The 12,939-nt window shown below is 38.7% G+C and overlaps 1 protein-coding gene across 3 annotated transcripts in view; it reads right to left on the bottom strand.

Annotated features, from left to right (window-relative positions):
* MAST2 (microtubule associated serine/threonine kinase 2) overlaps positions 1-12,939 on the bottom strand; it is a 188,986-nt gene that overhangs the window by 161,065 nt on the left and 14,982 nt on the right. For all 3 annotated transcript variants that reach the window (XM_039384710.1, XM_027747082.2, XM_027747085.2), the window contains exons 2-3: positions 7,194-7,341; positions 3,736-3,878 (exon numbers count right to left, since the gene is read on the bottom strand). In XM_039384710.1, the coding sequence (XP_039240644.1) occupies positions 3,736-3,878; positions 7,194-7,341 (291 nt within the window). The remainder of the gene's footprint in view (positions 1-3,735; positions 3,879-7,193; positions 7,342-12,939) is intronic.

Raw genomic sequence — 12,939 nt, 5'->3', positions numbered from 1 at the left:
GAAGAAAGTTTAATCTAAAGAGAACTGCAACCACCCAGCTGGAATCCTCAACCTCATTTTCAAAAGTTATGTTCAGTTTTTCAGTTCAATGGGTACCTCAAGTTTCAGTTCTATACTGGGAACACTTCAGAAAGCTGAAGTTTGTAAGTATTTAAAAAAAAAAGGTTTCAAAAACCTCTTTCACAAACATATCTAAGTTTCCACTGACAGGCTTCTTCAAATGTTTTCCTATTGCCACAGTTGGCAGAAGGAACACATATGATTTCTTATTCCTGGAACATCTCAAGCTTTTCCAGGCATTAGATGCTGAGCAATGCATGTAAGACATAGTCCTAATTAATGGATTGCACACTGTCAGATATTTCTTTCAGAAAACCCTGAAGACAGTGCTCGAGATGCTCTCTGAGGAACCAGGTGGTGGGACACACACACAAAAAATCCTCATCTCTCTCCACAAATGTAGATGCATATTCAGCATTAGTGCAGTGCTCTAGCTGAGCAACCTGTCCTTAATAACCATGAGGGGAAAATCATCCATTGCCCACCCATAAATGCCCCAGCCCTGGAATATTAACATCTTACAGCATCACTTCTGGAAATCGATTTCATTCACACTGAGTTCTGTCAAAATGAATAGCTGCAAGAAAGACACTCTCAATCTACCTCCTCTACAACAGTCACAACCTTCTCTTCACAAGCTCCTTTTCCTTTCTAAAATTTACAAACCCTGATGCTCTTCACGCTTTTCTTCATAAGAGAATCCATATTCCTGATCTTTCACATCATCTCCCTTCAAAACACAGTGCATGTTCTAACTCTTTCTACAGCAGGGTAAGATTTCAGATAAATAAACCCCCAAATTAAGTCAAAAAAGATTTTCCACAAAATTACCTTTCTGTTCCTTAAACACAAACTTTACATACATTCCCTGTGCCCACATCTTTTACTATATTTGAGTCTTGAGAGCAGGAAACACCACTGAGATGCCCACAGTGATGCTTTATGTCATTTCCTCTGATTACTTCCTCAGCTATTTTAGGGATTTAAAAGTCTTCACCAGAATTCAATCTCTTAGGATCAGAGCCATTTGTCTTAAGGGTAGATGATGAGCTGAAGGTCATGCTGTGAAATCCTCACATATATTTAGAAGGCACACAGATCAGATCAACACCTATCATTCCACAGCATTCACCCTGCCCTGGCTTCTTCCTCAAGTCAAGGATCTCCTGGCAACTGCTGCACAGACATTAATCCACATTGTCACACATGTACAAGCTGAAAGATTCTGCCCAACAATAAATTGTGTTTATATAGTTTAGCAAGATAGAATTTGATGTATTTCCAGTTCTGGAGTCGTTGCTGATAAGCAGCCCAGCTATCAGTCTTGTTCCAGAAGTTGCAAACTAATTTCTGAAGATTTGCTATTGTTACTTTATCTTTTTGCTTTGCGGATACTTTCAAAGTGGAAAAGAATGGAATTTAAGCACTGTAAACAATCTGTTTAGGATTAGCAGTGGTTAGAAAGCAAAAAAAACCACATTACTGAATGCCAGCAAAGCAATTTAGCAAAGGAAATCTACTGATACCTGCAGTGCCATAAAGATGGAGCAGAAACAATCAAAAGAGCTTTGAGGATTCTGGCTTTCCCATACCACATTCCACTTCTCTGTAGCTATCCAACTATTATATTATAACAAATAATAAAAAAATTAATGCTCTACCAGTCAAGACTGGCATATTAAAATGACACTCTGCATTATTGAACCTACTCAACTCTTAATAGAGCTATTCTTCAAAGAAGATTAATTATACTGGCAAGAGACCTTTTGCTATTCTAATTTGTGAAACTTATTTCAATACCACAAGCATATTAAAACAGCTGCAAACGTGTAACTAGTTCCAAGATCCCAGGACTCCCTGCATTTAATTAGGTGTTCATCTTGTGACCAGCTCTTTAGTCATTGCTTTTGAAGCCCACTTGGCATAAAAATTTTTCATTTCTAGGCTTAATTAACTGCAACTGTAATGAAAATACAGCCCACCATGAGACATGGAACAGTGACTGGATAGTTCAGCACCTAAACACCATCACAGAGGGACAAATACTGGATTTATAGATTAATTTCTCTGCTTTACTTATCTAAAATTCTGGGGGTCTTGTTTTAAAATAACTTACTGGCATTGTGTTTCATATCAGAACATTTGATAGACAGCACAAACACTGCCATGACAAACTGAAAGCACATCATATTAATAATATGCAGAATCATAACACGCAAACATCTGCAGCTTGCTGAGCTGCACACAGCTGTTAAGCAACAACCTAGTATTCCAAATTAAATATCTGAGAATTAATGCTTTGTTTCAAAGCACAGTTCATTAACTTAAGCTATGGAGCTTCAAGGCATTTGCCTGCCTCTAGAGAACAGGCCTGTGTTTTAACATCTTAATTTTTTTAATCTCCGTCAGATAAATATACTTCTATGCCAAGTTTCATATGAGCATTTTCCCTTTCTCTTGATACAGTTGAATTTAGAACCACTGGTAAGAACATAAATTTAAGGCAAACGCTGAACAGGCACCAAATTAAGACACAATACAATTAAATCAAATCAGAAGAATTTCAATATAGTAGCATGTCTGAAAATGCCATGACTACAAGTCCTTCATTGTGAAATCAAAATTAGATGTAACACAAATGAGTGGCTTTTTGAACTATAAAGATCTAAGTTTCCTTTCATAGCCTGGTGGTGCCAAACTGTCTAGGGTCCCCCAAAACAATTCTTTGGGCTATATCCAAGGTACACCCTTTTATTTGAGGGGGTCATTGCTTCTAAACAGTCTTACAATGTTATATAAATTTATCCAGTTACTTGCAGCTCTCTAAGAAGAGCACACCAAAAATTCCTCATTTGAGTAAAACTTGTTACATGAGCAACTCTGTAGAAGTTTGGCAAAAAAGGATTTCATCTTTGCTTTTAATCCACTATTTACCAACAATTTCTGTTGCATATATGACTGCTCATAAGTAACTGTCTTTTCCTACTCCTGTATTTTTCTTCTCCTCACATTTCAGTGATTTCAGCTATTTAGAGGTAATAAGGAACATCTGCAAACAAAATGTATGTTCCTTTTGGTGTGCAATTCAGACTTGACTGTAGCCACCTGAGTGTGTCTCTCCCCACACAGAATACTCTCTTCTTAGAAAATGCTAATTTAACACATGCAACATTCCTCAAAAATACATTCACTTTACCAAAACCTTTTGACAGAAACCACGTAGAAGAGCAGAGGTCAGCTCCAGCTCTTCAATTCCTTGGGACAGTTATCCCTTTCAGATTCATTCCCTAGCTGTTCCCTAGGGAAACAGGCAGAGGTAGCTACTCAGAAAGCTGCTTCCCAATTAAATTTGTTTTAAATGGTCGGGTTCCCATGTTCACATCTCCCTGGACTTCCACTGATATTTCTTTCAGGCATCAGGCAGCTTAAGTAGCATTGAGAAGGAGCATCCCCAAAAAGAAATTATTCTTCACACACACATTTTTTCCTGCTTTCTCTCGAGAGCAGGGTGAACGTATTCTCGCCCTAATTCACCTTCTATCCTAAAATGCCCTACAGGAACAAAATGCTGCATGCAATGAGCAGGAGCAGGGAAAACAAGGTAAAAATGAAAGCATACAGTCACACCACTTTTTATAGCACAAAATCATGACGAGTATTCCCAGACTCACTCACCAAACCAGCAGTAAGGGAAGGAGCAGATTGTCCTAGAGACTGATTTCTCATGCGGACCAGGTTTGAGGTATCTCCAGGAGGCTGCCATATTGTCTGTCCCACTCCACTGTGGACACTATTTGATAAGGGAAGTAGCTGTTTTCCTTTAAAAACAAAATCAAAATACCATCAGCTTGCTTTTAAACGAGTTTGCAAGCTCCAACTGCAAAGCTGAGAACAAATACTGCATGTGAAGAAAAAGCATTTAATAATAAAAGCAATTTCAAGATTTTGGTAGATCAGAACTTGTAAGAGCACCCTACCAGTAAATTCATTCTGTTTGATAACTAGCAATTTCCAAAAAATCTAGTTTACATTATGAGATAATGGGGAAATCCAAAAATGTAAAAACAGACTTCTATCACTTTATACCTTTCTATATTTTACACAAAGGAAACCAATATTTGCTGCCTTATACAGAGGCAAAATCTCTTTAGATTGCTGTAAAAATTCTTATGAAAATGCATTCCTAATTGTAAAATATTATCTCCTCTAAATAGCTTAGTCATCCAGACATCCCCACCCTTCTCCTACCACTGGAACATCCCGCACTCTCTTTCATGCACCTGTAATCATAATATAGTGTATGTTTAAATGTTGTCTTCCTTTGAACCATGGATGGATGTTTTCTGCAAAATACATTTTTTTTCTAGTCAATATAACTCTCCTTTTTGAAAAATGTCAAGCAGTAAATTTCCACAGAGAGAAAGAACCAAAGTCAAAGTAGGTCATATTGTGACTCCATGGAGCTTGACAGCTTCCTTTTATGTACAGTGTCATTCAGAAAGAAAAAAGAAGAAAGATATTTTTGTGGTTAAAAACACATAAGTGAAGAAGTCTGTGAATCTGGGTTCAGTTATTAGCTTCCAGATGACTTCCTCTGTAACTTTGGTCAGTCAACCTCTGTAATTCAGTTCCACCATCTGCAAAATGGGAGTGGATAATACCTCTTTTCCTTAAAATTAGAACTATGGGACTAAACAACACATGTCCTTCCAAGCATGGTAAATATAGTTGCATTCAACAGATTATTACACGCTCAGGAATCACAGGGAACTAAGACATTTGTTGCAATAAGTAGCAGGAAGGAGACTACACCTTTAATCATGTATGTGCTGTAGAAAAACACTTATTTTCTCAGAGGCAGAAAGCTATTTTACAAATTCAACTTCACCTTAGAATTAGATGTGAATTATAATATCCATTCCATAAAAGTGGCTGCTGTATTTGGAAGACTCGTATAACGTGATTAGCTACCATGTGGGGGGACAGGGAGTGGAAGTGGTGTCTTTTTTTTTTTTCTTTTTATAACTTGTTTACATTCATTTTCTGTGACAGTTGAGCAATGGGCCAAGTACACACCAACAGAATGAGTCAAAAGTGTATGAGACGAGCAGGCTCAGCTTTGGCCAACGAACAGAGACACAGCATATTAGTACATTTTTCCTAGTCCCACTCAAGCTGCTTACAGCTGTGGGCATGATTTTCATGACTTGTTCATTTTCAAGACAATGTACAAATACTATGACTCCTCTTGTCTACAGAGTTCTAAAACCACAGAAATGTACACTGTTGTATTTATCTCTGCACAGCACTAAGAAAGGTATCCTACAATAGCAAGTCAAATAACATAATTATCTAACAGTTCAAAATAACCTGTGCCTGAGAGCAGGAACAACTTTAAGTTTCCAGAATATATAGTTATCACTATCTCCTTTTAGTTCCACAAAACCTGAATCCAGGAGGACAGAATTCCATCAAGAGTCAAATCTCAGCCAACCATACATGAATTGTGCACACTTTGCATGCACAATCATCTACACTCTTAAAACTCTTCTGATCCTGTTGCAAAAAATAAGGTGGAATCATTTTCAGGATGGAGCTTTAAGCTAAAGCCTTTCCCTATCATGCCTTAAGTTCTAAACACATTGAAAATATACATCTGAACATGTACATTTTCTTTATCCAGCTGGGTCAGATCGACCTTGTTGGGGCTCTTTACCCCATCCCGAATCAGGCTGTAGTGGATTGAAAAGTCATTAAGATGAAGCAACAAGTTCTGGAGAACATAGAGTTCTTGTGAATTTTTTGTTCTGAAATGAGAATCAACAAAAGAGCAGGGTTTCCAGTTTTCCTGCTTCCACCTATTTACTTTGCTTTCCTCTACTCAAGGGGAAAAAAAAAAAAGGCAAATTATGGTACTAACTTGGGCCATTGCAGTCAGCCAACAGCTGCGTAGTTCATGCACTTCTGTTTTCCTCTAGTGATTAACCTACCTTGGAGAGCAAACTTACATGAATACAAAACATGATGAATGTTTCCATTTTTCAGAAACTAGCCACTTATTACAAATAAAACACCAAGCCAAGGCCAAGCCAAAATAAAACATACATACTTTACTGCTTATTTAATTCTATTACACCTAACACCCCAAACATGAAAATATTTATCTTCCTCTGATAAAAAATGAAGGGACCAGGACTGGATGTATTTTCACAATCATCTAAGTCCATGCTGATGCCAAAAAGGGTGGTTTCATCTTCTTCCTCTTCCCCTCCCACCTGAGAGTTTTCAGCTCTTCTAGTTCTTGCACTAACATGCAAATAGGCAAACAGTCAGCCTAATTAGGGAGGAAATGGGCTGCAAGTTAACCCTACACAAAAACAGCAGCATTCAGGCATATCAGCCACTTCATTCTAGACTGATCATGCAGCTCCCTATGCTCTAATTCCAGCATCACAAACTTTGATATCAGTTTTAAACAACTGTAAAACTATGCCCTCGCCCACAAATAAAGCCTTTGATAAAAAAGAAAACTACTGAGCTTGGTCCACTTTTTTTGGCTAATCACTAGCCTATGCTCACTCCATGGTTCTAGAGCTGACAAACTAAAGTCTCTGACAGGGCTGAATATTGCATTCACAAGAAAAAACCCAACAACACAAACTGAAAAAACATCTAGTCAGTAAGCAAGGTTTTTATTTTGAATCACAGTGCTTTTGAAGCCAAAAAGAAACTAAATAGTAATTTGAACCTGATGTAAGAGTCAGCTTTCCAGTAAGAAACAATATGGCAAAGTAGGCAGCTTACATTCAAGTGCTGATGTTAAAAGGGGCAAGGAAGCATCACTGTGTTGCCTAAAGTTTCACCACTCCATTCTTTTAACTTTGCCCATTAAATCTTAGCTTCTAACTTTTCACAGAATTTCAGTCCAAATCCAGACTTCCCTTTTCACTCTTTTCTACTAATATTTTTTCCACATCTTCCTCTTACGTAAAGTTTTGTATGCTCTGCCAACAAGAGGTCACCTCTAATTTTTAAAGAAGTGACTTACCAGTATCTTTTATTACAACTGCTATGCCAACAAGTAATGCTGCATCTTTAATACCAACAAATACTATCTTTACAAAATGGCATACCTGACAAAGAACTTGCCAAACTACCTCTTCGTAGCTTGCAGTCATCTTGACTCAGCTGACGATGGAGCTTGGTTTTCCCAGCAGATGAAAAGATGTCAGGATTGCTGAGCTTCCTGCAACGCAGCGGAGTGGACTCCGTTATCATCTCCTGCAGAAAGAAAAACAAGTGGAGGTTTGGTAATGACAGCTCAGGATCTCTTGTCTGAAACATACAATCTCCAGAACATAAAGGAGAATGTTTTAAAAACCACAAACAAACAAGCCCCGCCCCACATACCAACAAAGAAAAAAAAAATTAACATTGTAAATCCCCCTCTTTTGTGCCCCATATCAGCGTGGAACACACATTACAACACCCCAGTCAGCTGTGGTCCTTGAACACTACTGCTGTAAGGAATATCATTAATAATAGTCAGAGAAAAGCAATTATGCTACAGCAGTTCTCTTCTCTTACAGTATGTAGGAAAAAAGGCTACCAAGAAAACAGGTTCAGCTTTGGTTAAAGCTATTTCCTGCTAAAGCAAAGAGTACTCTCTCCAATTTTCTTGAATATTTTTTCCATCTAGTCTACGAGTAATGTACCTATAAAGAAACTGTTGCAATGTCTATTGCAACCTAAAACTCCTATTATAAGTTGCAGCTCTACGAAGACCACATGTATAACTAAATAATAATTAGAATAGAGATCATCCTTTTGTGCAATGTCTTTGTTATTACTACAAACAAAATTAGACATGTATTTGTCAGAAACACTCCCACACACGTGAATTCCTTTCACAGCACAGAGCAAAATTTCAATCAAAATAGCGTAGGCAGAACAGTGTGAAGCACAACCACAGTGCTTTCCTCCTGCATTTCATTGTTCTGGAGGTGTCAAACTCTCATTCCACACCCAAAGAAGAATTATGAGCGTTGCTATCAGACATGGATTTGAAGATGTGACACTTTCCATTACAGCCCACACAGACGAACCGCTCGAGTTCTCCCTTCTCTGCAGCAGTGTGAAACATTCCACGTGTCTTAATGGACTGCTCCATTTTATTTCAAATGCCTCTCATTAGCTATACAGCACTTCAAGCCACGCTTATCCTCATAAAAATCTCATCTGAGGCAGAAAATAAACTTCCCCTGCGTGATACGTCACCGCACAATTTAACATGGTTTTAAATCATGTTTAAATCAAAAACCAGTAGAAGTTTTTAATTAAAATTTGCAGATTCCAGTCTAAATCTATTTCTAAAGCCATTAATTCAAATCTATTCAGTCTGCAGTGTTCTGTATCAAACTGTCAAATCCAGACCAGGAGTATGCACTTTAAAAACCTCAAGGGGAAGGGAAGGGAGGAGAGGGAGATGAATAAAGTGGTTTTTCATGGGGAAAAAAACACCAGATTTGGGATTTAAAACAGAATTCTCATTCAGCTCTGAGTCACTCATTCTCAACCTTTCGTAGACCCTGCCTCCTTCTAATCAGGAAATCTTTTGGCACCTCATAACAGTAAATAACTTTGTTATTTGTTTGAGGGACAGCAATGCTTTGCTCCACGTTGACTTCAATGGTGCATCTTTCCCAAGCTGCTCTAGATACAATTTCTTCCTCTGGTTACAGTCAGACTTTCAGTCGCCACAGTGTCTAAACCAGATCAAGAGAGACACCTGGGTAACAAAATAGGTCACTTCACTTACCCAGTTCACCACACAGCTGCAGTTGTGTTGGTGCAAGAGTGGGGAGAGGCTCAGAAACAAGTGACCTGGGGTAGAGAAAACTGCTCGAGCTGAAAACTGGTCTAATCTTATGGTTCCTCACACGCATCTTGGAGCAAAGAGCCTCACGTTTTCATTTGTCTCTGACCTTTCCCACAAAGGCACTGAATTCCCTCATTTCCAGCAGCCTGTACTTCTGCTTTTCTGTCATTTGGAGAGCTGAAGGGACAGCGACCTGTCTTTCTGTTTGTACTTGGGAGTGAGGTAAGTCATTTTAAATTGCAACATTAGCTGTACCCCAGCACCCCTCTGTAAGCTGCAGAGAACAAGGGCAGAAAGTCTTTGCTGTTTCTATTTGGGATGGCAGAACATGGTTACATATATATACACATCTGTAAGTAGACATACAGAAACATACACACACTTTTAATATAGAATGTCCTAAATGCCCAAACTGTCTAAAATGTAGCACGTGTTTCCCACCTGTGACAGTCTGAAATTATCCTACCTTAAAAAAGGACAAAAAAAGAAAACAAAAAAAAAAAACCAACTCCAGGTTACAAACAAATTACTTAAAAACCTCATCCAGCCTACCCTCTCACACTCCTTATGTTTCAATTCCAACAAATGTTCCTGGCATTCCTCAGGATCCAGCTACTTCCCTGAAACTTCACCTATGTTTAAAGGCCCCATGCCCAAGACACTACTGGTCACCCCACAGCCTGCTCCAATAAATCCCTAGAAAAGTCAGATTTTTCTTCCCATTCTCAACCTGCACAGGCCATTGCTGTGATTGTCTTGTCTCCACCACTTCACGTAGATCCCTTTAGGAAGGGGAAGCACAGTCCTGCTTGTTGAGCTGATCCAGCAACTGTAGCTGCTCTTCTACCACGTTCAGCTGAGTTGGGACAGGGGAAGGAAGAGGGCAGGGGGTGGTTACAGAGGAGCTGGTGCCACTAGAAATGGCATCTGCCCACCTGGCTGCTGCCCATCACTCCCCAAATACATCTGCACCCAAGAAGACTGTACAAAAACAATTTTGAGCTTATTGTATTAATACTCAACAGCAGCTAAAATTTTAAGATTAATTTGAAGATAAGTGCTCTAACTGGGACTTCTTTGCTCAAGGTATTGAGGGTATTTGTTAGTGTGTTTGGGGTTTTATTTGTTTTGTTGCTTTAGTTTGTCCCCCTCAGATGCACATTCACCTCCCCTTCAACACACCCACAAACACACCCAAATATACATCTCACCAATCCTCCTCAGTGAACTGCAGCTGAATAAGAACATTCATTCACTTGGGGCACCAGAGTAAGGAAAGGCACTAAAGTCAGTAACAAAAGTACTCTAAGTCATGTTACTAGCAATTTCTGTACTCTACATCTTTCCCTCTCTACCCATAGACATTCACATACCCCACCAGACAAAGAATGTGCCCACTTCCCTACCCTTTCCCCTTCCCCTCTATGCAGAGTCTCTTTTTATTGGCAAAAATAATTACAAATTCTTAATATGTCTTCTTAAGTTACAGTACACAAGTTTTGTAGATTTGGTAATCAAAAGTTCCCCAACTGAAGGAGCACGTGGAGCACCAACACTGAAGGGCACATCTACTCCTACCACAATTTCTGCTCAGCTACAACACCCTGCCTACACACACCTTTCAGCTCAACCCAGTGGCATATGCTACTTCTCAAAACCACGAATTTCATTCAAAATTAATTCTTTCAACAGCTGTCCCCAGCTTAGGCAACTCCTTCCCACCAGGCCTTGTACCACAAAGATATGAAAGGAACAGTAGAAAGGTAACAGCTTCCCACAATCACCAAGGAATCCAGGCTGTCTTCTACACAAGATAGATTTGGTACATATGGGAATTTCCTCATAAACTCTTTTTTTGTTAAGCACATAAACACTTGGGCAATATTCAGAAGACTACGTAGGTGTTGAGTGTGTTGAAGAAAGGGACTCCAATCGTATTGTGCAGGTTTATTTACTGTTAAACTCACTTTTCAAATACATATTAAAAAAGGAAAAAAAAGGGCACTGTTCTGAGACACCGTTCTGTTTTAAAAAATGCTAAGTACATCACAGCCAGTTTAAAATTTCATTTTCTAAGAGCTGTGCCCATATTGTGTCAGCAGAACAATGAGGAGGGAAAGTTTTAGCTTGAAAACAATAGAGTTGTCTTTCACAAGACTGCAATTTATTTCACTCATCCTTCAAAACCCAGCTTTGATATTGCAGTTCATGGATGAATTGCATAGAAATAGCAGTGGATTACATTACCACTCTTAAACAGGGAAGGAAAAAAAAACCTAGAGGAAGAGATTTTTCCTCGTCCTTGCCCCAAAGCAATGCATGCAAAGAACACAAAAATCTTACACAACATTCCAAATTGCTGAATAAAGAAACTCTTTGCAGTAATAGAATCTTGCTTACAAGCTTTCAAACTACTAAATTAGACTACCAGAGCAAGTGGTTGGAGAATAGATTACATAGCATGGACTGCCATAATTTTAAGGACTCCACTTCCATTTTTCAAAGAAAAAATCCTTACAGCTTTAGAGATTAAAGCATTAGTAAGCACATAACAAACACTTTGCTCACACCGTGTGAAAAGGACCGTGAGCCTCCCTCCATTAATTTCTTTTCAAAGGTGATAAAGAACTTAATTTACTTTGGGCTTGTGGCTTTTGCCACAAGTTAAAAATCAGGTTCAAGCAGCCAGCTGAATCCTGCAAAGCTTAGGGCTGAAGATAAAAGAGTCACAATCTTGGTTTGCTGGGCAAAGATTATTCCTATCAGTCCCTACCAAGGTGCATAAAAATTTGCTCACGTAACTTGAAATAGCAGGATATGAAGAAAAACGGCCAAAGCTTTTCCTGAACAGCAAGAGTCTGCATTTTTCAACTTGGTCACTCACCACACTTGAACAGAAGAAGTGTTAAAATAGTTGTGGTACTGGAATAACACATGAATGTGTTTCTCTTGCCTGAAATCTCCCATTGGGATTATCACACTCAGCTAGATGGAGAACCAGACAGGTTGCAACAATAGCTGCTGACAAAAAGACAAGAAACCAAACGTGGCTCCTGACGTGCAAGATCACATTAATATCCCATATTAAATTCTTGATCTGGTAATTTCAAAATACAGCTACAGGGAACCTTCTCAGTCATTTTTTCCATTCCACTGCACAAGGAAAGTCTTCCATGCAATTCAAGCAGGAAATAAAAGAACAAGCCCGTATACCATGACAAAGGTTTTCAGAGGCTCTTTTGTTTCCCCATTGTTCATTTAATGGTGCTGCAGGAGAGCAGCACAGCACAGGTCCTTTATCTACAAATGGCAGGTGAATACTGCAAGCATGGATGTGTTTTCCTTGGACTGCCAAGTGAAGTATCACCCAGTGGGACTGATACATCAGCAACAGATCAGTGTTAGGAGAAAACTTCTTAAGCCCTGTCTTTATGGCCTACATTTGAGATGTAATATCATCCAAAGGACACTTCCTTACATGTAACTGTGTTATAACTAACTTAAAAATATATACTTCCTAGTGATCTCTGTGAGAAGCAAAAATACTCAGCTGTGACTAACAAATATTCATGACTGCAGGTCAAAACATGTTAAACTGTTAGCCATGGGGTGGGGAATCTACACAAAAGTTTTCTATGAACAACTAATCCATTAATGAGAAAAATGAGAAATCTTTTTTTTTTTTAAGCCTAATGAGCATAACAACCTCAGGTCATCTGGAAATGAATTCTAGCAAACTGTCTGAAGGAATAATGACAATTTAACTACAATGAATTGGCAAAGGATCCACTATTATGAGCCCATCTTGTAAGGAAGATAACTAATGAGCAATGTAACTCGAGGGTAGCTTGATATTTTCTCAATTTTTTGAAAGTAATAAAAACAGTCAACACTGAAAGCTGCATTTTCTATTTTTTAACACAATACTGTTTGTCCTTTAAAAGATAAAAGCCTATTGTGTCAGGGCTGTGTGCATATCTGAGAAGCATTCTTTTTCTTCT

This window comes from Pipra filicauda, unplaced genomic scaffold (assembly GCF_003945595.2).
Source record: "Pipra filicauda isolate LSUMZ 115617 unplaced genomic scaffold, ASM394559v2 scaffold36_size6622888_pilon, whole genome shotgun sequence".
NCBI lineage: Eukaryota > Metazoa > Chordata > Aves > Passeriformes > Pipridae > Pipra > Pipra filicauda.
This window is presented reverse-complemented; position numbering and strand designations above follow the sequence as displayed.